We start from the raw sequence: 26,595 nt of genomic DNA on the forward strand, positions 1-26,595 counted from the left end.
ACCAGCGGTTGCCAGGCTCCTTCCCTGCAGCGCAGCGGTAGCTGGAGGCTGGAGTTCCCTGCTGAACTCCAGCTTCCAGCTCTTCCGTAGTTCTGAGGAGCAGCCGGGCAGACCAGACGGCGGCGGATGCAGGAGAGGGGTTTAAGGTAAGTATTGTTCTATTTCTTTTTCCTGTGTAAGCGGCACTACAGGGAGCATTACTATTGGGGAATTACCTCAGGGGGCACTATTATGGGAGGCATTACCTCAGGGGGCATTACTATAGGGGCACTGCTGAAGGGGGCATTACCTTAGGGGCCCTGCTGCAGAGGGCATTACCTCGGGGCATTACTATAGGGGCACTTCTGCAGTGGGCATTACTATAGGGGCACTGCTGCAGGGGGGGAATTATGTGTAAATGGCATGTGTAAAGGGCATTACAATATGTAGTGTTATGTGTAAAGGGCATTACAATATGAGGCATTATGTGTAAAGTGCATTACAATATGTGACATTATGTGTAAAGGGCATTGCAATATGTGGCATTATGTGTAAAGGGCATTACAATATGTGGCATTATGTGTAAAGGGCATTACAATATGTGGCATTATGTGTAATATGTTTATTCTGTCGATATATGTAATTTGAATAAAATAATTGGGACATTTGATGGTTTTATTTAAGAAACCTTAACTAATATTTTTAAGGGATGGATATTAAATTTATGTCAGAAAAAGCCATCTTATGATGGGTGGGGAGAGGGGGCAAATTACTGTCTTGCCCCGGGTGACAAAAATCCTAGTTTCGGCCCTGCAGCAAGGATCGCTATTCTGCTAATATGCACACTACGCAGTTGCTAATATAAGCGGTGAAATGCATTGCATTGCGATCACAGCATAACATAAGGACGCCCACTTCCTCTTACACACATCATATACTTGGGCAACATAGTGAAATAATCAGTAACATCAAGTAACATCGGACCCATTCCAGCACCTAGATATTCAGATAAGCACCATTGTAGGGGTAAGAATGTTTACATGATTACCAATTGGTTGACGTTTGGCGCATTCAACACCCTTCCACACGGGACTACTCTTTTTACTCACACCCCCATAAGGTCTATACTAGACTTGATTATCTCTGTATCTCCCATAGATTCCTTCAGCTGGCTGTTTCTTCCACAACAGGCCATATTTCTTGGACAGACCATGCCCCCATTTAGTTGAAAATTGTTTTACCGACTTCTAATTCTAAATCATATAACTGTTAAATGAGCTGATACTCCAAGACTCGTACTGTAGACAGCAGATTAAGGAGGCGATTTATGATTATATTCAAATTAATGATCTCCCGAGTGCGTCTAAAGTCACAGTTTGGGAGGCACATAAGTGCATTATACGAGGGAAGCTTAGACAATTAGGGGCGTTTTTGAAAAAACAGCATCTAGCTTCCAGGGCTTATTCAGGCTCTTGAACTCCTACACAAGTCCTCACTTTCTACTAAAACTCTTTAATCCCTAACAGATGCCCGAAACGAACTAAATACGCTTATGTCGGATAACATTAAATTGGATTCCCGGAAATGCCACAGCCGATACTTTATTTGGGGCAATAAACCGGGCAAGATGCTGGCTAAAGCACTACGTGCCCAGCGTGCAGCTACATTTATTGTCCAAATAAAGTCACATTCTGGGTCTGTTTGTAACTCCACAAAGGAAATAGCCGCTGCTTTTCAATCTTATTACTCTCAATTATATCATTTGAATGACCCGGTGTCGGGAGTAGATGTGCAGTATCTGAGGAACGCCATTAAAGCCTACCTGACTGGGATTCCCTGAGGACATAGATTGCAGGCAAACACTCTAGGTACTAAGAATAATGATAGACAAAAAAATTATATACTCCATGTTATTTGTAGAGTTTAAGTGAGGTTCTTAGTACATGTTTGGCCAAAAATGTTTGCCCTTCCACCTCGTCAAGATGAACCCCACAAGATGGGTCCCTAACATCCCTAATACTAACATTATGTTAAATGTATCGAGGACTTACCTGTAATAGTGCCCATTCTAATATGTAAACAGAAATGCAGGACCTGGCTGGTGATTAATAACACCTGAGGGCAAATGGGTGGGGTGCAAATTTCTAATAGAAGGAGTCTCAACCTTCAAGTGTACAAAATACACAAATTTAGTAGTAAGGGGGGGGGGCTTGGACTGCACACCCTAGTTTTAAACATAATATGAGGTGCTGCCATGCTGAGACTTGTAGTAAAAGGGGACATAGATTGCAGGCGCGCACACTCTAGGTACTAAGAACAATGATAGACAAAAAAATCCTGATAAACTCTACAATTAACATGGAGTATAAGTGAGGTTCTTAGCACATTAGATGGGTCCATAACTTCCCTAATACTAACACATTACGTCGTGGTGAGATTCCCTACTCTCTCTGCGATGGAGATAGAGGCATTAGAGGAGCCATTCACTTCGCTTGAGCTGGAGGGGGGTATAAAATCAACTCCGAATGGTAAGAGCCTGGGTCCAGATGGTCTCCATCAGATATTATAAAACGTTTCATGAAATGTTATCACCTCTAATGCTTAGGGCCTTTAACGAAATTTCAGACCTGTTGCCCTTTTCCTCCCAGTCTCTTCTAGCCCATATCTCAGTTATCCCTAAAGAAGGGAAAGATCCAGCTCAGTGTTCCAGCTACAGGCCCATCTCCCTGTTAAATGTTGCCTTGAAGCTTTTCGCTAAGCTAATGGCCAATCGTTTCAAGTCGCTTCTTCCTACCCTAATTCACTCGGACCAAGTGGGATTTGTCCCTGGCCATGAGGTCAGGGACAATACCACAAAGGTTTTAGATTTAATTCATGAGGCCTCTCATCAGAAGACCCCAGCCATTCTTCTCTCAACAGATGTGGACAAGGCTTTTGACAGGGTAGATTGGGACTTCTTATTGGGTATGCTTGAACAGGGACCGGTAGCATTCCAGAAAATCTGAATCACTGCCCCAGTTTACTAGCTTAACTGTATCCTGGAGTCCCAAACATTAGCTGGAGATGTAATATAGCGGTAGGAACTCTTTTACACATTTGGTGGGAGTGTTCCCTCATCCAGCCTTTTTGGAGTAAGGTGAAAGAAACAGCTGGTTTCATTCTCCAGGAAGATTTGCCTTCGTGCCCTAGTTTTTAGCTACTAAATCTTCTTCGGAGACCTCAAGCACAATATAAAAAGATGCTTCTTAGACCCATACTGAGTGCTTCAAAAGCAGTTATTCCAGTACACTGGAGATCGATTTCTATACCCACTATGACTGAATGGTGTGCACGTTTGGACCATTATATGTCTATGGATGACCTTATACATTCTCTAAACACCCGCCAGGATTTTACAACAATATGGTACCCATAGCTGACCTATAAAGAATCGGAACACTATAAGTTACTGTGGGGTTGTGGGAGAGGCACATAGAGATTCGGGAATAGTTCTCAGCTTCCCTACATTGGTATGGCAGGCAATTTTTGGTTATAATCTTATATATTTTATTTGACTACGGTAGTCTTATTCTCAACCCTGGAACAGAGGTTTCTTTCTTTTCGTTTCTTTCTTTTTTTTCTCTCTTTCTTTCTATTCATTGCTTTTGGTTTTTCAAAAGTTTTGATTTATTATATTTAAATAAAATACTGACTGAATGATAGGATTTATTGAAGACCCAGCATTTGTCATATTTGTTTTACTGAGCTGTTCTGCTTTGTCTCATTGTTCCTCTTATTATTTTTTTTTTATAATATGCTGTACTAACTGTATTTTGTGTTAGTATTCAATAAATATAATTTGCAAAAAAAAAAACATCGGACCCATATGCACAGTTAAGGCAGGTCAGACCTCACTCAGGAAATGCTAACTTCAGCGTACGCTATGAGGCCTCAGGCTGCATATGGCCATGGAGTGGATAATTTATGCACACCCCTGCAACGGCGTTGCAACGCACCGGCACGCCTGCGTTCGCTCGACCACCCCTCCGTCACCACCCACAAAAGGCACTTCCTGTCAATAACTCTGCTCTGGGTCTGCGTACCCTCTGCAATCGCAGTTCGATCGCAAATGCTAGTTTGTGCACTGCGATGCATACGCATGCGCAGTGCGAATTAATCGAACGATTGCGTGCGTATTAGCATTTGCGTTCCTTGCTGAATCAGGTCCTGTGTTCATTATGCTAAAGTTCAAAGCCAACAAGAGGAGGGGACAGCGGTGTATTGTTACAAACCAGTTTGATTGGCAGGAGGGTAAATCTTGTTGTAGTTTACTTTTATTTTGTGTGGAGATTGTGGCAACTGTAACTGCGATTGTGGGTGGTTGTTAAGGTGATTGTGGATTGTTTTTGTTGTTGCAGCAATTGTGGGAACTGTTGTATCGATTGTGGGTTGTTGTGATTGTGCATTGAAGCATTTGTGGCCTTCTGTTGCTGTGATTGTGTTGATTATAAGCTTGTGATTATTTGTTGTCACCGTGAATGTGGCAACTGTTGTTGCATCGATTATAGGTTCCTTTTGCTGTGGAGATTGTCATTTGTTTTTGTGAAGTTTGTGGCAACTGTTATTGTGGCGATTGTGGGTTGTTGTACTTGTAGCGATTGGGAGTTGTAGTTGTGGCGATTGTGCAATGTTTTTGTTGTGATTGTGAGTGGTTATTACAGTGATTGTGGAATGTTTTTGCTGTAGCGGCAATTGTGGCAACTGTTTTGCGGCTGATGACCCCATTCATCTAGATGCATCAGGGGACAACATATCGGGCAGTCGGGCACCGGATCGTCTAGTGTGTACCGGCCGCCTGATATGTCGGGGCACCAGACGCATCACTGGGTACACGTCATTTAGTGTGTACCCAGCTTAAGTGTTTGTATCAGTAAGTTGTATCTGTTAGTAAGGGGTGTCCATGTCAGTAAGAGGTGTCTGTATCAGTAAGTGTTATCGATGTGAGTAAGCGGTGTCTATCAGTAACAGGTGTTTGTGTAGATAAGTGTATCTGTTAGTAAATGGTGTCTGTGTCAGTAAGTGTATCTGTATCAGTGTGAGTAAGTGGTATCTGTCAGTAAGTGATGTCCATGTCTGTAAGGGGTGTCTGTGCCAGTAAGGCTATGTGTGTGTATGTGTGTGCGTGCAGCTACTGTATGATGGAAGTGTTTGTGTGGCTATGGGGGCCATGTCTGTGTGTGTGTGTGTGTGTGTGTGTGTGTGCTGCTTTAGGGGTGGTGTGTGTATGTGGCTATGGGGGCCATGTGTGTGTGTGTGCTGCTTTAGGGGTGGTGTGTGTATGTGGCTATGGGGGAAGTGTGTGTGTGCGGCTATGGTGGCCGTGTATTTGCAGCTATGGGGGCAGTGTGTGTGTGTGCGACTATAGGCCGTGTGCGTCTGTGAAGGGCCGTGTGTGTGTCTGTGAGGGCCGTGTGTGTGCAGCTATGGGGCCGTGTGTGTGTCTGTGAAGGGCCGTGTGTGCGTCTATGGGGGCCGTGTGTGTGCGGCTATGGGGGCCGCGTGTGTGCGGCTATGGGGGCCGCGTGTGTGTGAGCGGCTATGGGGGCCGTGTGTGTGCGGCTATGGGGGCCGTGTGTGTGATGCTATGGGGGCCGCGTGTGTGTGAGCGGCTATGGGGGCACACCCAAATGCTCACTTTCTGTCAATCACTCTGCGATGGGTCTGCGTGGTCTCTGCGATCACAGTGATGCCTTTGTGCATGCGCACTGCGATGCATATGTATGCGCAGTACACAACAATCGGCCATCTGCGTACGCGAGCGCAATAGCGATCCGTAGTGAATCAGTTCCTTTATCAGTATATATTTTTATTGTTTCTTGTGGTTTTGCTATTATTATCTTATATCCTATAATACCTACATGTATTTTCATGCTGTCGTGTAGTAGTAACATCATGCACTTCTCTATCAAGTTGAAGCCAATCCTTTCAACCCTTTTTCTATAGCATCCAAGGCTGGTTCATTATTGGGATTTTATCTACTCTCATGTGTCTCCTATTCAGGAATGGGACTAGATGGTACAGTATTTATAATCCAACATTCTGTACAATTTTCAGTGTATTCTCAGCAGCTGCATAAAAAAAGAGATTATCACCCTGAATAAATTTATAGCTTGTGGGTTCTAAAATCAACTCTCAAGTATGTTTTTAAACTTTTATTAGCATGTTACCGATTGATCCCCTTTTTATTAAGTTGTCATCGGGCACCTACCCTAAATGTGTAGAGTTGTTTACAAAAATCCCGAATTCAATCAGAGAGCCAGGGCCGGATTATAGGCAGGGCGACAGGGGCGGTCGTCCCTGGGCCCCCACACATAGGGGGCCCCCACACCATGTCCCCTGCCACTACTACTGAGACCGGCGGAGTACAGCATTTAGCTGTCTCCGCTGTGGTCCTCTGTCACTTCAGCCGGGCAGCGCTCGCTGAGCACTTGGGCTCAGAGTGCGGCGCTGCTCCGGCCGACCGGTGGGCAGGCTGTGCAGTGGGGCTGTACAGCAATGCAGACGTGACGTCAGAGGTCATGCTGCACAGCCCCACGCCAGCCCACCCCCTCAACAGCCACATCTGGAGCCCGCGGAGGTGGATCGAAAACAGGAGCTACAGGCGCTGCCTTGGGTCACTGGCTGCTGCTGTGATATTGCCTCGGCCCGTGTGGTGCTGCTGGTGGGCTGGTTGTGGGGATAGGGGGCCCCACAAGTTTGTTGCCCAGGGGCCCCCACAGACCTTAATCCGGCCCTGCAGAGAGCACACACACAATGGCCATTGGATGGCTACAGTCGTAGATATATTTAACCTGAAGGCTTTTTAAAATGAATATTAGGGGTAAATTTACTAAGAATCGAGATTTGTTGAGATGTCAATCTCGGGTGAATTAAGGGTTGATTGTCATCTCGCAAATTTACCAGGTGCTGGGAAGAGCCCCGGGCTTCAGACCAAGCCTGGGGTTCGGGAGAGGGGGGACCCCTTTTTTGGGGGGTCCCCTTCCCCACCTCCCCTGAGGTCCCCGGCTTGGCCTGACCAGCTTGGGGTGGCATTTCTTTGGCTCTGGAGACCCGGTAATAGGGTCTCCTGGCTGTGGCATTACACCCTGGTCGTTTTGGGTCCAGTGCTGGTTTTAAATATAGGGGGACCCCTATGCAATTTTTCCCCCCCTATATTTAAAACCAGGACTGGCCCGCAGCCTGGTGCTGGTACCTAAATTACGGTGGAATCCTACTCGTATTGTTCCCCGTAATTTTAGGTACCAGGTCAGGCTGACAAGTCCGGGGCTGGTCATGTTTTTTGGGGGGACCCCCATGTTTTGTTTTTTTTTTAAAGAATTTTACCAATTTTTTACAGGACTAACACAAGCAGCCTGCACATATCTCACTGATATGTGCAGGCTGCTAGCTCTGGAGAGATTTGCAGAGTGAAAACACTGCAATCTCGGGTGAGTAATCTCCTGTAAAACAATATCCTCGGGAGAGATATCTCATTCTGCTTCACCATCGGCCAACTCGATTTGCCTCAAATCGCCTGTTGGTAAATTTGAGAGATAAAAAGTGATTAAATCACCTGAGTTTTGGCGAGTTCCAGCGAGATTAATCTCACTGAAAATCGGGACCATCTCAAATCTTAGTAAATTTACCCCTAAGTATCTTGTTCAGCACTCATGCATGACAGCCACTACACACTTGTTTCATTTTCAGGTGCCCAGCAGTCTCTCTATTCAAAAATAATTACCCTTTTAGATGTTAGGGCAATATATTTACTTTAGTATTACTTACACATACAACAGCCACTGTCCTACTGTCTCCTCTCCCTAGGGCAGGGACGGGGAACCTCAGGCCCGGGGGCTTTTTTCTGCTAGCCTCATCTGGCTAGCAGGGTGCCTAGAATGGCACCTGTGGTCAGAATCTATGCAGCAGTGCCATCTGGAGCGTCCTTAGGATGCTTCAGATGGTCACACCGCTGCGCTTGCAGCTCCCTGGAGCATTCTCAGGATGCTCCAAGAATTGCTGTAATTACTGGCGATTGTGGTCCCGTCCCCATGTGACATCACACAGAGGGGGTGTGGCCTGCATCGGGCCCGCAAATAATGTTATATATTTCAAAATGGCCCTCGGCAGAAAAAAGGTTCCCACCCCTGCCCTAGGGCAATGAAGCAAGTTATTGTCTATTATTTCTACATAAAGGACAAGTGCACTTGGAAACATATGCTCTATTCATGTTTTATATGAATTAAATAACATTATGAAACATGTTTTAATTGCCTTGTGAGATATTTTAGGTAAATTTTTCTCTGTAATTAAAATGAAGGGAAGGGATGGTTTTGTTGAATGAGATACTGTTCATGTTGAATTGGAATGCTGTAGGAACACAGACATCTAGTGCATAATTAAAAGAACAGACTCAGACATATATCCTGAGCAGTTGTGTCACACTAGTAATAAAATAATAGAAATATGTCTGACATAAAAACGTCAATTGACTTGACCATAAAGATAATTTTACAAGGTAATTCTTTCCATTGCTGCCTCTAACTCATGTCTTTTATGCTTAGACAGCATCCTAGTGGTAAACCATTCATTTATTTTTAAATTGCTGATGTCATGTTTTGTGAAATAGAGCTAAATAAAATTAAAGCTCATGTAAAAAGTGCAGCACTGTTAGTGTGCCGATTTTCAGGACAAGATTGTGGCACCTCCTAATGGGAGTAGCCAGTGGCGTCACTAGGGTATTTGGAGCCCAGGACAAGATGGTGGCACCTCCTAATGGGAGTAGCCAGTGGCATCACTAGGGTATTTGGAGCCCAGGACAAGATGGTGGCACCTCCTAATGGGCGTAGCAGAGCAGTTTGGGGGTGTCCCTTGCTGAGTGTGTACTATGGTATATGAATGCACAAATGTATGCATCCACATGGGAAAACAAGAATTTGTTTTGTGAAACAAGATTAATAAAATGGTATAAGTAAGTGGAGAAGGTGAATTTAGTGAGGGAGTTTCCTATATGCCAGGAGCATGTGTACCAAATTTCGGGCTTGCCTTTGCCACTTGCTCTCCGGGTGGCGCATATTTGGCTTCACCCTACACTTTCAGTGGGATGTCATTTGTATCTTCCTGGCTCACTTTATACTGGAACACAAATTTTCATCTGTAGTTTTCACAAACATACAGTGAAAACATGTAGGTGTACATGATGCATGTAATAAACAATTCATGTGATTTATGTTTTCAGGTGGATCCACAAATTTAGGACCATTTAACAAGAACCGCTACAATGGCTGGGTGTTAAGCCTCAGATATGACTCTATAGGGTATTAGTCCCACAACAACCTTGAGGGCTGGTATGGTCATGGCTAGAGGTGGCCGTGGATGAGCTTTGAGAGCTGAGATGACTTGGCTGGCTGTGGCCTGTGGGCCTGTAAGATGCGATGTGGCCTTTGGGCCGTGTAGCAGCCTTGAGTGCTGGAAGTGCCTTGGCTGGCTGTGGCCTGTGGGCCTTAAGATGGCATGCGGCCTTTGGGCTGTGTAGCAGCCTTGAGGGCTGGAAGTGCCTTGGCTGGCTGTGGCCTGTGGGCCTTAAGATGAGATGCGGCCTTTGGGCCGTGTAGCAGCCTTGAGAGCTGGAAATGCTTTGGCTGCTGAAACTGAAGACTGCTGGAAGTACGTGGTTTCCGTACTGAGGACGCTGCATAGTGACCTGTGCCATCGGGTTGACACAAGCGGCTGAAGCTGAATTGTGCCCTGTGCCGCCAGGTTGACACAGGCGTGAGTGCGCTGGCTTGCATACTTAGGACACTGGAGTGCGACCTGTACTGCCGGGTTGACACAAGCGGCTGACGCTGGAGTGTGGCCTGTGCGCGAGTATGTTGGCTTGCGTACTGAGGATGCTGGAGTCTGGACTGTGCCGCCTGGTTGACACAAGCAGCTGGACGCTGGAATGCGGCCTGTGCCTTCGGGTTAACACAAGCGTGAGTACGCTGGCATGCGGACTGTGGTGCCTGGATGACACAAATGGCAGGTAGATGGTATGTGAACCGTGCCGCCCAGATGACACAAATGGCAGGTATACAAGACGAGCAGGAGGACTGGATACTCGACTGGATTATAGGAGACAATGCCAAAACCGGAAACACTTGAAAACGCTATCACCGGCATCGGGGCAGCTTTCACAGCAGAAGGACATAGATGCAGGAGTCAATACGGACCGCCCGGCATTCGCTTTGCATAGCTTCGGCAGTGCGGCGGCTTGTGACACTACATACTCATAAAATTATTTTCTAATCATTTTCTTATTGTATTTAAAATATCCGCGGAAATAGTCTTCTCAAGTGTTGACTACGATAAGTTGCAATACTATCAATATTGTACACTAGCTGGGATACCTGTTGTTGCGTGGATTAAAGACTGTACCCTGAAGTACACCAGCAGCCTTCATTTTCATACATTGTCCTCGCCTATTACCTAGATAACTATGGAAATTAGGAGTAAATAGTGCAGGCAGGCAGGCATATTCTCATACCGTTTGGAATAGGGTGTATATCAGGAGCAGACTGACACGGAGCACAGAAATCAGTAGCTTCCAAAATCACTTGAGTTTCAGAAATCACTGTTCAGCTGTGGACGGATCTGCTATCACAGAGGCTAAAACGTTTGCAGCTGCAATAGCTGTAATATGGTAATGCGTCACGCCACCTGCATGTATTACTGATCTGAGCTGCGTCTAAGGACGTAGCATTGGATCATCTGTGATCCCTTAGGCCAGCTGAGTCATGCAAGCTGGCCACTGCAGATGAACAAAAGAGGCCTCTCCGCTCCCCCAAACCCCCCACCCCCCCAGCAGCGGTGAAACGTCTCCGTTTCGGGAAATGGAGACCGTTGCTGCCCCCTCCCTGTCCAGAAATGGCAGCAGACTGTCAAATCGCAGACCCGTGCTGTGCCTTGCGCAGTATGGATCGGCCACATTCCAATTGTGAATCTGCATGATCCCTGGCCCTGCAGCTGAATCACCACCTTAAATCACTGCAGACCAACATTGAAAACCATGTCTAACAGGTCTCCCATCTGGGGGAAAATACCAGGACACAAGGGGGCCCGTCCACAGTGCCACTTTGTGGCTGTGATCAATCTCCCCTGCTGTTTCTAATCTCCATATGCTAAGCTTTGCCAGGATCAAAGATTGTGTATTTATTATGCTGTCTGCCACAATCTGTATGTATTGAGTGCTGAGCTGCTCATGAGCCTGCCAGTAATTTAAGAGTGTCCCAGTTTTATTGGATTGTGTGACAGTGTGTGGCCCTGACGAAGTTCAAACCTAGGCAAAAACCTGGGTGTAGATTAACAGATAGACAGTAAAAATGTAGACGATGTCTAGATGGACACCAGATGTTAGACAGTCAATAGGTCGACTGGGACAAAAGGTCGACACACTACATGTCGACATGTAAGAAGGTCAACAGGTACAAATGGTACAGGGTCAAAGGTCGGCATGAAAATGGTCGACACATTTTTTATTTTTTTTAGCCCTAATCTTTACCCTAACCCTCTCCTTGATGCCTAACCCTCCCTCCTGGTGCCTTACCCTCCCTCCTGGTGCCCAACCCTAACCGTCGGGGTAAGTGCCTAACCCTAACTGTCAGGGTAAGTGCCTAACCCTATTTTTTTTAAAACATGTCGACCATTTTCTTGTCGACCTTTTGACCCCGTCGACCATTTGTAGGGAGTATTAGGGTTAGGCACCTTGGGGAGGGTTAGGTTGAAGATAAGAGCAAAAAAAAGTGTCGACCATTTTTGTGTTGACCATTTTCGTGTTGACCCCATCAACCTTCTTACATGTCAACCTTTAGTGTGTTGACCTTTTGTCCCTGCCTAAGTTTTGTCCCAGTCGACCTATTGACTGTCTAATGCTGCATACACACGGTCAGATTTCTTATCATATATGAACAATAACGATTATAACAATCGTTCATATCTTTGACAGGGCATGCATCGACGAACGATGCACGCATGTCAGATAACGATCTCTGACATCGACTGTGTTTGCAGTCAGATTTTGATGATTTCTTTCATTTTAATTGTCTACCTTTTTACTGTCTATCTATAGTCCGGCAACCCAAAAACCTAAACCATACCAAATTTGGTGGAGCTAGATACAAAACCCTGGCCGTGAATAAAGGACTGACAGACAGAGACACACACACACTTTCTCACTTATTATATAGATCATGTACATTATTATACTTGCTTACTTTTTAAAAAGCATTTCAGGGAGATTGTGAAAGCACCTATGAGCGCGGCGGTAAAGTGGATGTGTACTCCTACATCTGAGAGGTGTCCCATAAAATCGATATATATCCAAATGTAAATGAGTCTCAAAGCAGTAAGTTCTACTTGTTGATTAAAATACACTGATACTTTTCAGAAAATGCATGTAACCATAGGGATCATTGTGCCTTATAACCAATGCAGGGAAATGATACTAATGATCCCATTTGAATGGATATATATATTTTTATATACCAGCTTCATAATGGGGGTAAGGTGCAGTCAGGGAGATTACTACTATTTCAGGGAGTCTTCCTGACAATCAGGGAGAGTTGGCAAGTATACATTAAATACATGTACTGTATGTACATTACTACCAATAACATTTCAATGAATTACTGTACAACAAAAACATGCATTCCTATATTAAAATAAAATTACCTAACTGTGCAATGAACTTCCAAATGATGTGGCAGAACACAGAGGGAAACCTCTTGATACATAATAAAAACCTGAATGTGACTAATACTAGTCACAGCGATCTGGCAGTATGTTTCCTCTGTTTCACTTATTGCATTTCCACTATAAAACGTGTTGAAATAAGATGGTCTTGGGACACATCATTTTATAGAAAGTATATGATTATTTGATAATTAGATTTAATTTAACAATAGTTCTTCTGGTGTTAGAAAACATACTTTTTATTGCGTTTGTACATGCTTCTTAGAGAATCTAATGGGTGAACATGATGAAGAATAGTAGTTCTTATTTGTTTTTCTGTTACCATAGATACAAAATGGGCAGAATTAATTTGCCAGTAAACAATATTAATAATATTTTACAGTACTTTAGTAGAGTAATTTTACATTTTAAATAAAATTTGGTATTGCTCAACATGAGATATGTTAAATGACAGCAGCTGAAATATCAAATATGACATAAAAATGATGACTACACTTAATTAGCCATAAGTCACTTCTTAAATGAATATAGCACAGGGTTGTTATATTTAAAATTATTAATTGAATTGTTTTGTTTTGTGTGTTCTATGCAGTGGTACAGATGAGAGTAAAGGACCAACCACTTGTTTTCAACACTAAAATCAAGTCATCTGGGTACACTACAGCACCAAGGTGAGTTAAACCAAGATCAGACGTACGTAACACTTTTTATATGGTCAAAAAATGGGTAACAATGGGTGCGCTTCTAGAAGTAGGAAGTGCTACACCCTATGAATAACACCAGATGATGAACCAAATAAATAACGAAAAAAAACCTGAGCAAAACCTTGGATAGGGGTCACAATCTTGTTATAATTCAATCTTAATTTCCACTGTCACATGGACTAAAATAATGAGAATGTACTTAATGGGAAATAAACCTTCCAAGTTCCCAAACACGGGTAAACAGACGAATAGAAATAGCTTCTCAAAGTTCAGACAGTCAGCCCAATGAAATTTGCCACTTTTTCCTCTTCTCACACCAGCGTTACACCTCTTGTTCCTCAAATGATAAGAAAGGGGAACAAAGACGGGTCGCAAATAGTGTAATACAGTTTATTATATGAGACGACAAATTTTCTGATTTAAAAAACAATTGTGAATCGGCGTACCAGAAGACCAGGTGTATACAAACACCATCAAGCGCTCAGTATAGTTTTAAACAGGATACCTTCTGGGACCAAGAATCTACCTGCTGTGTCCTAGTCTGGATGGTCACCCAACAAGTCCACCAACGCGTTTCTGCTTAAGAAAGCCTATGTTCTTCTTTTTGGATGAGCGATGGAGAGAGAGATTTGGCAAAATCCACACTCTTGAATAGAGACAAACACAAAGCTGGGGTAGCAACACTAGTAGATCCAAAGCAAGGTCTCAAAATGCTTATGACTCTACTATGCATTATGGGATATACAAGCCTTGTTAAGTGCACCCATTTTTTCAAACCTAAGAAAATGTCTGTTTCCGGAGGTTTGACGACATTTGCCTTATGTATCAAGCTCCGAAAAGCGAAACTTTCCAGGGCTTGCATCTAATAACAGCCTGTGGGCTGATACTTTGCCAATAGGATTCCTCCTAGTGTCTCCCGCAGCTTGCGCATGCGTGGAAAGACTCCCGAGTCATAAAGCTGGAAGTCTTCACACACAGATATACAAGTGTCTCGTATATAAATAATCAGTACAGTCTCGTGTAGTAATTTGTTGTAATTGCAAAAAAGATGCTTGGCACAAGCCAAGTTGCTCAGGACCTGTTGCCTCACACGCGCCAAGCGTTTCTCACCTTATGGTGTATAAGGCTACATCTGTATCAATGCAAATCTATAGATACACTGAAACAATGCAGCAAGCAACAATTCCTTTTTGTTTTACTGCTTTACAGTTTCCATTTAGTGGATTGAAAAAAACCCCAAAACCCCTAAATTTAGGAACTGACAAGGGAATTGGCTCAGCTCAAGAATGAAAGCTTAAGCCAGTTATACTGACTTAATTCACATACCAGTCCTTACCACCTATATGAGTATCAGGAGTGTAGACACATGTTTCTTCAATTATGTGGCGACAATATATTTCCTAACATGCTTTACAGTTCCCAACTGGGACTAGTATTGTGAAATCATTTTAAAAGCATATAACCATACATATATAACCATAAACTATGTAATCAATATATAAAATGTTTCAGAAAGCATCATTCTTTACTAACTATATGGCACAGATTTATTATATATATTGTATAGGGCCTTCACCTGTCTGGACTTATCATACAGTAGTCTATTAAAAGAAATACTTGAATCATTTGCAGACTAAACGTCTGGTCTTATCATACAGCAGTGTATTAAAATAAATACTTGAATCATTTGCAGACTAAACATTTGCTGTACTATTGCCATTGACCATGACAGCAATTTGTTGTGTAACCTCATAGGTATCTGACTAATGATTTGCAACAGAGAAGATATGTGGGATGAAATTTAAGTTGACAGCAGTGCTCAGGGTCGAGAACACTCTTATTATTTCTATATAATAATTTACTCATGCATTATGTCATTTCTTAAATGTTGTGTGGGTTATGGGCTATATAAATGATTATAATCTGGTGAAAAGTATGTGGACACCCTAATATCACATCCATATGTACAGTACTTGTTGAACATCTCATTCTGAAACCATTTCCAGCTAAGTTCGTTTCAGACCCTTGGCTTAAAAAAGGTCCTGAGGGTTTGAAACGATGCTGAATATTGCTAATAAACTGCTGCTTTTATGCAAATGATATGTTTGGACCGCCAGTCTCTTCTTCTGCATTAACTATATATAAATATAAATATCAATATATATACTGTACATACACACATACATAATACACACATACGCAAAAATACACACACACACTACTCTACAAAAGTTTTAGGCAGGTGTGGAAAAAATTATGGAAAATAAGAATGCGTTCAAAAATAGAAGTGTTAATAATTTATTTTTATCAATTAACAAAATGCAAAGTGAGTGAACAGAAGAGAAACAGCATTCTCTATGAGTCATGAGTCTATAACAGCTGGGAGTTCTCAGCCATTCAGTAACACAGTTTCCCATATTAATGGGGGTCTGGAATCCAGAGGTACCATCGTGCAAAAAGCGGGGTACGTAACGCCCATACTGGCAACCCCATACTCCGGAGCCCGTATTGGAATTCTGCGGAGAACATCGAGGGACATAAAGGTGAGTATTGGATCTTTTTTTACAGGTAATTCGATGGGATACTTTACGTTGACAAGAGGACATGAACATCTGGAAACAGGTGAGTATGTGTAAGTGTTTTTATGGATGCAATAAAGCTTTATTTTCACAGTGTGTTGTGTGTTTTAGTAACCATATCTTTACAGGTGAACTATAGGTACCAGTGGGCCCTTAATGCCCCGCATGCTGGTACTTGTGGTTCTCCAAGTACCAGCATGCGGGGGAGGATTGCAGGGACCTGTAGTTCCACTGTAAAGACAATGATGATAAATCTAAATTTTACACTACACCATACACTATCAACCCGCCGGTATACAATCGGGAAGCCGGCTGCCGGAACCCTGTCAGCCGGCTTCCCGACTGTCATATCCCGGCGAGGGTGAAATGCCGGGCGTCTAAATATCTAGACGCCTATCATTTCCCCGACGCCGGGAGACAGGCGCCCGGCATCCTGAACGAAGGGATGCCGGGCGCCGCGAGCGAGCTGACAGCCACGGGGGGGGGGGTTAGGTTTAAGGCACCCGGGGGGGACTTAGGGTTAGGCACCCCCCCGGGAGGGTTACGGTTAGGCTAGGGGGAGGGAGGGTTAGGGTTAGGCACCCCCGGGGGGGACTTAGGGTTGGGCCCCCCCCCGGGGGACTTAGGTTTAGGCAGCGGGGAAGGGGGGGTTAGGGTTAGGCACTTGGGGGGGAGGTTAGGGTTAGGCACCCCTAAGGAGGGTTAGGGTTAGGGGGTTAGGTTAGTTTATACTTACCTTAGCGATGATCGGGATTTCCAGCGCTGTCGGGCTTCCGCTGCCGGGAGCTCTGCTTTTGTCGGCCAGGCGCTGCCATGCGGCCGGCGGTGTTTCATACCGATTCCCAACCCGCCACCCACCACCCAGGTGTGGCGGAGATAGGCCCAGGCTATCATCCTAGGCCTGGGGTGCCCTTGAGAGGGTGAGCCCCTGGCCTGGGCTGACTAATGGTCAGAGCTGATGCTGCGGCTGGGGGGCCCGGTGAAAGGGCACCCCTGGATGTGGCATCAGTCCCCCGTTAGAAAGGGTCCAGGGCTAGTTTTAAATATACGGGGTACCTCACGTCATTGTTTTTCTCCGTATATTTAAAACCAGCTCTGATCCTGCTGCCTGTTGCTGGTTCGTAATTTACAGTGGAAACCCTTCACATTTTTTTCCCTGTAAATTAAGAACCAGGACAGGCTGGCAACCCTGGGGGTGGTTAGTCTTTGGGGGGGTGGACCTCACGTCATTTTTTTTAAATATTATGCCTATTTTCACCATTTACAGAAAGAAACATACACAAATCACAATGATTTGTGTAAGTTTCTGACCATCTCGCAGCTCTGGGGGTTGAGAGTTTGAAAAGTGATTTTGACAGAGAGTTTGCTCCTATCTCACCCGAGCTTGTCATCCCGATTTTTGGTAAATTTGAGAGATGTATGTTTTAGGTGAAAAGTCCTTCCGATTTGGCCCGATAGTGATTTGATTCGAGATTGCTATCTCACCCGAGTTTTACGAGTGAGATGAGAGAAATCTCTCTGTAACTCACCCGATTTTGCCTTTAGTAACTTTGCAAGCAGGGAAAAAATCAATAAATCACCCAAGATGGTCATCTCGACCTATCTCGATTGTTAGTAAATTTACCCCCTAGAGTTTTTTAGGTTTAGCGCTGACTCTTTTGTCTTTTGGAAATTAGTCTTAGTTGCAGTGCGATGCAATTAAGATACACCAAGACACTGCGCTGATTAATTTGTTATGCGTCATTTGTATATCTGTGTGCGACTGAGTCTGATTCTGTAATACGAAGTGTTGTGGTGCAGCAGCCGCTGCTTTTTACCATGCCAAGTTCCGTTGTTATTCATTTACAGACTCAGTCACACATATGTGCAAGTGTCACATATCAAATTAATCATGTCACATTGTAACTAAGATGCATTTTTCATCCGAAAAAGACGTAAACAAGACGCTCGGGGCAAGCAGAGTCCCAAGGGACCAGACGGCTCACTCACTCTCGCGCATGGTGTGTTGAGGCTGGGTGTATGAGGACACATCTGTATTGTTAGGAGACTGTCCACTTTTCCCAGGAAGAACTATAACTCTAATGCATCAGAGGCATAAGAGTGAATGTACCAGAATGAGCTAATGGCATGAGTGAGTAGAGCTATACTATCCAATATGCGTGGCCACCTGCAACCTGTTTGTTTGGATGACCTGGAGGTGCAGAGACTTAGAGACTCAGATATATCCATCACTTTGGTACAGCCTCATTTTTATGATGAGGAACTCCATGGTTTGTCGTATCATGACTAGGGAACATCTGAGAGCCATAGCAAGAATCCAGCTAGATTGGTGCTATGATCGTGGACAGGTAGAAATAATGTTATTAGAAGTAATCCCAACTGAAGTCTTCTTTGGAACGACTCAGGGCAAGGCCTAGCCAGCCACTTTGTCAAGGTAGCTACCCGGAGCCAGATCGGGGTCACTCTCCATGGTCCAGCAAGTGTCCATCCTCCATACCAAGTGTCTCAGCCACAACCCCTGAAGCAACGCCATAGTATTGGCTTGGAGAGAGAAATATAACTGAGTTCAGATTGGCCCCAAAGGATTGATCCAACCATATTGAGGCGGTTCCACTAGTGAGGACATGATGGAGTTTGAGGATGGATTTTAGTATAGAGACACTGATATGTGCTGAGCATGAGTCCTGGAAAACAAGCAGCTAGTGGCCCCCATGTGGTAAAGAGCACTGCTGTTAACATTAGCGTGCGATGTACCAGTATATGGCCTCTTAGTGATCTGTGAAACCAATGCACATTGCGTCATCATATTTTCTGGTCAGGACTCACCCAAAGTGAAAAGGTACTGAGTTTCTTGCGATATGTGCCAATGTTTTGGGAGGCGCAGATTACCCTTTAGCCTATGCCAATCAACAGCAAACTCTTGTCACTAAGCAGCATGGACACCATGGGTTTGAGTGCTACTTAATGCAATTGGTGATATCTAACAAAACCATAATAAGTATGATTTTACATACTAAACTTGGCACCAGCTACATATTATTTTAGGTACCAGATGTTGCTCTGCATATCATACAGTATATGGCTTTGCAGATTCATTTCGGCAGCAGAAATGGCTCTGCACATTAGTCTTGGTATCAAGGGCCTGATTCAGAGCTGCTCGTAAGCGGCCGCTCGTTCGCTCCGAGCGATGTTTGCCCAACTGCGCATGCGTACGGATCATTATATGCATGCGCGAACCAGTCAGTGCAGCCGAAATTCATGTGCTCGCAAAATAGTGAATGCCTGATAATTTGAGTGACAGAAAGAGGCGTATGTGGGTGGTAACAGGGGAAGGTGCTTGAAAATGGGGAGTGGAGATCCGATCGCAGGCGTGCTTAAAGGTCAAAACGGGCGTTTTATGGGTGTGCATAATTAATACAGCAGCGTCATTGACCACGTCACTGGGTTATTTTTTAGCCAGAACTGCTCGCAAAATTGTGGTAGCAAAAACCAACCACAAGAATAGCGAGCAGTTCATACCCTGTTCGATGTACTCGATTAATCTAATAAATAGCGGACATGACGTAGGATGCGAGCGGCCAGGGGGCGTAGTTTCCCAAAAAACTACCGCAAGTTTTGTTCGCTCGGTCAGACCTAGAGGCGTGCACAGACCGCAAACAGCGAACGGTTCATTTGAATAGCCACCCCTATTTTCTGGACGAGCGAGTGCAAATAGCAACCGGCTCTGAATCAGGCCCCAAGTGTGGCTCTATATGTTAAATTTGGCAGCAGGTATAACTGCCACCAGAGCCTGCCCTACTAAATGTTTGTTTAACATGTAATGAACCCAAAAGCTACTGTGTAAGTATATGCAGTTGGCTCTGGCTTGCTGAATATGCTGCAAGACGGGGTCCGTGATGCATTCAGGAAAACAGGAGCCACCAATTTTAACTTTATGCTAATGAATGCACTAATATACAGTTTCAAACCATCTAATAATCCCATACATGTATGCTCCATTGATTACAACGATGTACAACAGGCTTACCATTACGTGCCCTGGGTTTCCCTTATAACTACTGTACATCTCACTCTCCCATTTTATTCCTCTGTTCAACAAACAGATTTTTCTTTCTAGTATGTAGTTCAATAAGAAACTGTGCTCTTACTGCGAGTTAGTGAATGGAAAAATGCTTAAAAACCCTACATTCATTATCTAGCCTTTTGTTATATGCAGGGCCGAATTACTAATGGGGTGGGTGGAGCCGCAGCTCCAGGCCCACCCTTTAAATAGGCCCACAGGATTCAATGCAGTGCAAACAGTGTTGACAGGAAAAAAAAAAACTACAAACACTGTCTGCACTACTTTGAATCCGACAACACTACATTGCAGTAGAGGATCTGAAGTCTGGACCATTCACCCCCCATCCCACATAAGCCGCCCAAAGCTCCGTCTCTGTGCAGTCCGAAGCTCTGCCGCATTCTGCCCAAAGCTCCCTCTCCATGCAGCTCGAAGCTGCGCCACCAGGTTGTGCTAAACCCCCCCCTGGGCCATCCGAAGTTGTGTCCCCCGGGTATATAGGGAGCTGCTGCATCTATGAGGGGGGATGATGATCAATCATTTACTACAGAGGTGTCACAGGCTGCTGACTGCACCTGTGTTTGCTTCCTGCTTCGGCTCTGCTTCACTAAAGCACAGCCGCAGGCTCAGTGTGTCTTTGTTAACATGCTGGCTGCAGTGCACACAGTATGGAGGGAGGCAGGAGTGAAGGATGGAGGAGTTAGGCAGGCACATTGGCTGTGCCAGCAGCTTGCTATCTGATTTATTGCATTTCAAGAGCCATGGCTGTGATGTCCTCTGTATTTTGTGGTGGTCGTTGGAGTTCTCTGTATTATATGGCACTCATTGCAATGTTCTTTTTAGTGTATGGCAGTCACTTGGATGCTTATATGGTGGGCATTGATGATCTGTATTATATAGCACTCACTGCGACACACTCTCTGTATTATATGGTGGTCACTGTAATTCCCTATGTATTATATGGTGGTCATTTTCACACTCTCTGTATTATATGGCACTCACTGCGATGCTCAATGTATTATATGGCGGTCACTGCGATGTTCTTTGTAGTGTACTGTATGGCGGTCACTTGGATGCTTGGTGCATCATATGGCAGGTACTGCTGCTCTGTATTATATGGCAGTTACCTCAATGTTTTCTACATTATATGTCGGTCACTTTAATGCTCTTAGTATTATATGGCGGTCACTGCAATATTCTCTGCATTATCTTGTCACTGCAATGCTCGCTATAGTATATGGCAGTTACTGCAATGTTCTCTGGCATATTAAGTATATGGCATGTCATCTCTATTATATGGCAGTCAGTGTATTGCACTCTATATTATATGGAAGTCATTGCAATGCTCTCTGTATTATGTGGCAGGGACTGTAACGCTCTGTTAGATAAATAGATAGCTAGATACATAGAGAATTTCTTGCCAGAGTGGGGATGTACAAAAATGTCCCCCATCTCCAAATAGCCACATGTTGTACATCTGAGATACCTCACACATCCTATCCTGGGTGATAGAAAATTAGTATTTTTCACACCACTGTAACAAGATAACCTCAAATCTACCAAGTTGCTACCTTGTTACAGACGCTGTAAAAATTATCAGTTACCGCCCTGGTCCAGGATTGCTATTATTAAAAAAAAAAAACAGCTAAATAGACAGTTCCTTTATTAATTTACTGTAATGTCTACGGTTGTGGGATAGAAACTAATAGAAATATGACAAAATCAGTGAACAATTTGAGATTTTGTTTTTCTTATGAAGCTAAACTATTCTAGCAGTCTAGGAATGGCAGACCATATGGTTCTCACCCTTTCACAAAAAAATAAATAAAAAATAAACTTTTTCTTGTTACATCTCCACTATAAAGTGGTTAAAGGTAATTGCAAGTTATGCCCTCCATGGAGATAACCACACCCATACACTAGGCATGCACAGGGCCGCATTAAGACTTGAGGAGGCCCCGGGGCAACTGAGTTGTGGGGGCCCCATCAATAAAATTGCCAGGGGGATTAGGGAAAGGGAGAGAGAGACAGAGAGAGGGAGGGAGAGGGAGAGAGAAAGAGAGGGAGGGACAGTGAGATAGAGAGAGAGGGGGATGGAGGACCTCATTCAGAGGCGGTCGCTAGGGTACGATCGATCGCAACGAGCGATTTTTTTTGTCATGTGCGCATGCGTGTAGTCGGCATTGCACGTGCGCAAGCCAGTTCTTGTGAGCTATATAGAGTCTTTCGTCAGTCACTACTTGGTCGTAGCTCTGATTGACAGATAGTTCCGTTTGTGGGTGGTATCAGGGAAAAGTGCATGTGAACGGGGGCGTGGCGCTGCGAACGCAGGCGTGTCTGTCGTAAAAAGGGAGATTTAAAGGCGTGCATAAATTACTGAGCGGGTCATCGCACACGTCATACCGCAGCCTTTAGGATGCTACTTCTCGTAGTGCTTGAGTTAGCTCAGGGTCTACCTCAAGCACCGCAACTGCAGGCGATGGTTTCTGCCTCTGCCGATGTCTGGAGTCAATTAACAAAGTAACAGGTGTTTGTCCTTGCAATGTATATTAGCAAAGTGGTTGCGTTAATTGGCTTTTTTTTCTTGTTAAAAGGACATTACATTTGGTTGGTCTCGGTATGTGATATTTATATTACATTTGTTTGCAAAACCATTTAAAATACATTTAATAATCATAATTCCCTTTTTTTGGTTCAAATGCTAAATACATGTTTTTGTAGATGTTTTTTAATATTTTTTTAGGTTTGTGGTAATGCACATCCCAGCATGCTTTGTTTTTGTTTTGTTTTTATTAATAAAGCCCATAGCCAGATTTCTTAAACCAAACATCAAAAAACACATGCAAAATTTACATTAGAAGAATAGACAAAAAAAAAAAGTGATTGCACGCTGCTTGCATCCGCATCGAAATAGGCAAAAGAACCATCGAAAGTGCAGATGTGAAAACTTGACTCTGCCAAAAAACTACGATGGTCGCATAGCTTGGCGTCAGTGACCGACAAATTTCTCCGACTGTAGTCCTCACTCACCCCTTTACTTGACTCAGGAGGTGTGTTTTCATTGTGATGGGAGTTTCCTTGGCTACGATGTGCGCTGCGATTCTGCGCTTGATTTGCATTTTCTCGCTCTTTTATGATGCGATCGATCGCGCCCTAGCAACCGCCTCTGAATGAGGGCCGGATTGAGATATATAGGGGTCTATTCAACGTCACTTCATTTTTACAAAAGCAGAGGATTTTCACCTGCAATTGTAGAAAATAAGTTATCGGGCCATTCATCAAGAAGGTAAAATAGGAGATATGCAATAAAAAATATAGTGGTTGCTCACATCAGCTTAATGGTATTGCACAGGTGCTTGTAAAGGGTGGGGTTTACTCTGAACCACAGAAGAAAAGGGTGTTCCCTCCAGCACACTGCAACAACATCCGCAAAAATACTTGAACCCTACATGATAATAGAAATTCAGAGGTATTAGTTGCATACATTTGCAAATATATGATTAAGCGCCGGGCCAGCATCAAGGCTACTCTATACCGGCGTCCCTAACATTCAGGGGTTCACGTCTGAGGTGCAGGGCACCCCAAAAGAATCCAGCCAAGGACCATCCCCAGGGCATCACACGAAAAGGAAAGAAGGTGATAGTGAAGTGTAAAGTATAGATGTGTCAAGATAATCAATAAGTGTTAATATAGTAAGAAAGAATTAAAATTACATGAATAATTGATAGGGGGTGTTTTTTCCTTTTCTTTCTTTTTGTACATACAGGTCCTTTGCCAGCTTGTTTAATCCCAATATATCTGAAGCAAATTATTCTATTTTTCATATAATAACTATCAGGTTATAAGTAACATAAATATATGAACTTCGCAAAGTGTTAACTAGAATTATATACCTTTTAAATCATTTGGATAATTTCCTTTCATAAAGATAACGATGCACACAAAATGTTATAAGAAAAATGTTTTATATTCTTCCAATCAATCTTCATAAAATCAATGCTTGTTAAAATACAATATAGACGAGAGAGAGAGAGAGATATGTATATATATATATATGATTGCCGAGTGTGTGAGTGGGGGTTGTTGGGACCCTTTGTCCTATTGTTCAAACCGCATGGTCTCTGAACACAAACTCCATTTTGAAAACTCACATTGAAGACTCCCATAATGCCATGTTCTGGAATACCAATACTCTCACCCACTACAACTGTGTGATATCTTTTGACCAAAACAGTACATTATATTGTATACTAGTGTCTAATATTTTCAACTTTCCTGATATAACACTGATACTAGCCTATGATTACATCCACTATACTATACAAGCTTTTCAGATACTATAACGTTGTATAATACATATAAGCTGATTCCTCTGTAATAGTTAAAATACCAGTATACAACTCATAGTACACTATTCTATCATAATACTATAAAGCATCCACTAACCACATGGAGGTAGCATCTTTAAATTCCCAAACTATGATAATATATAACTTCACAATACTATCACAACATGGCCAGCAATCCGCAACTCCCATGGAACCACAACCACCAGCCGAACCCAACCTGATTCCACTACATAATGTCCCACAAAGCACAAACTACCAAACAGTGTACACCACCCACAAACCCAGCACAACGCAATTGACCACCACCGAGTCATGGGTTCCCTCATCATCAGCTGACATCAAACAACCACACATCCACAGACTGCAATACTCCACCCAATTTCCATCCCAATCCCAACCACACAATGACACAGTCAGACCACAAGAACACAACACACACCAAACCAATCCCACTCAGACTATGCCACTGTCCAAGCACATGGGAAGGAAGGGGGAAAAAGTACACCTATATCACAGCCAGCTATATGTATAAAACTGAACCCAAATCACTACAAACTATCTATACAAGCTATAAACAGATTAAATCAAAGTTATCAAACTAGTTACAAATACCCATATAGGCTAACCACTGTACAGTTTACTTAGCCATTATGAGCAGATATCTCCAGGCGATTGAAGCTGCATCTTGGGGAGAAAGTCTGCTGTCCTTGTGTCTCCCTGGTGTGTCCTTGCAAGCATGTGTGTTTCTCCAAGTGTGTGTGAATGCCATCCTGCTCTCCCTCACCTGTGTCTCTGTAGAGTGTTTGTGTGAATGCCCTCCTCCCATTCCTCACCTGTGGGATCTTGCCCATAAAAGGACATTCAAACCTTATTGTATAGGGTCTTAGGCAGGAAGCTGTGTCTCTTAGCTAGGGTAAACAAATGCTAATTAGATTGTATTGTGGGGTCTCTTCCCATCTATTGATATGCTGGAATAACCAGTTCTGTGTAAACTTCTAAACTCTGGGAAAATTATCACATTTCATATATATATTTTGTTTTTAGCTGTATAGGGAATTATTATTATTATTGATTTTAATATACACACTGTAACAATAATAAACAAACAAATAAAAAGGTGATGAAAAAGTATCTATGTGAGTTCAGTGGTGATGCATTGATGATCTGTATTATATGGCACTCACTGCGACACACTCTCTGTATTATATGGTGGTCACTGTAATTCCCTATGTATTATATGGTGGTCATTTTGACGCTCTCTGTATTATATGGCACTCACTGCAATGCTCTCTGTATTATATGGAAATCACTGCGATGCTCAATGTATGATATGGCGGTCACTGCGATGTTCTTTGTAGTGTACAGTATGGCGGTGAATAATAAACAAACAAACAAATAAAAAGGTGATGAAAAAGTATCAATGTGAGCTCAGTGGTGATGCATTGATGATCTGTATTATATGGCACTCACTGCGACACACTCTCTGTATTATATGGTGGTCACTGTAATTCCCTATGTATTATATGGTGGTCATTTTGACGCTCTCTGTATTATATGGCACTCACTGCGATGCTCTCTGTATTATATGGAAATCACTGCGATGCTCAATGTATTATATGGCGGTCACTGCGATGTTCTTTGTAGTGTACAGCATGGCGGTGAATAATAAACAAACAAAAAGGTGATGAAAAAGTATCTATGTGAGTTCAGTGGTGATGCCCTGAAAAAGCCCAGCCAGAGCAACCATGTGGGGCTCACGCCCAAACGCTCACCCCAAAATAATTAATGCTACCTAATAGTAGAACCCACTCTGAGTCATATAATTACATATTAATGTACTGCATAATAACAGCACATATATAAATATATATAAGCCGAGAGCTGACTCACCTAGAAGATACCCCAGAAACCTCCAAATGGCATTATATGAGCCAGCACATCCTCCCAATACTGGCTCCCTTCATGCCTCTCAGAACTGCAATAAAAAATATAGTGGTCGCTCACATTAGCTTAATGGTATTGCACAGGTGCTTGTAAAGAGCGGGGTTTACTCTGAACCACAGAAGAAAAGGGTGTTCCCTCCAGCTCACTGCAACAATATCAGCAAAAATACTTGAACTCTACATGATAATAGAAATTCAGAGGTATTAGTTGCATACATTTGCAAATTTATGATTAAG

General features: G+C 43.4%; 1 protein-coding gene across 1 annotated transcript in view; it reads left to right on the top strand.

Annotated features, from left to right (window-relative positions):
- The window catches only part of WDR27 (WD repeat domain 27), a 525,006-nt gene that overhangs the window by 118,572 nt on the left and 379,839 nt on the right, over positions 1-26,595 (top strand). The window contains exon 14 of the mRNA XM_088448950.1: positions 13,316-13,394. Coding sequence (XP_088305076.1) covers positions 13,316-13,394 — 79 coding nt within the window. The remainder of the gene's footprint in view (positions 1-13,315; positions 13,395-26,595) is intronic.

The sequence above is a fragment of the Taudactylus pleione genome, unplaced genomic scaffold, assembly GCF_031769625.1.
Source record: "Taudactylus pleione unplaced genomic scaffold, aTauple2 ptg000473l, whole genome shotgun sequence".
Classification (NCBI taxonomy): domain Eukaryota; kingdom Metazoa; phylum Chordata; class Amphibia; order Anura; family Myobatrachidae; genus Taudactylus; species Taudactylus pleione.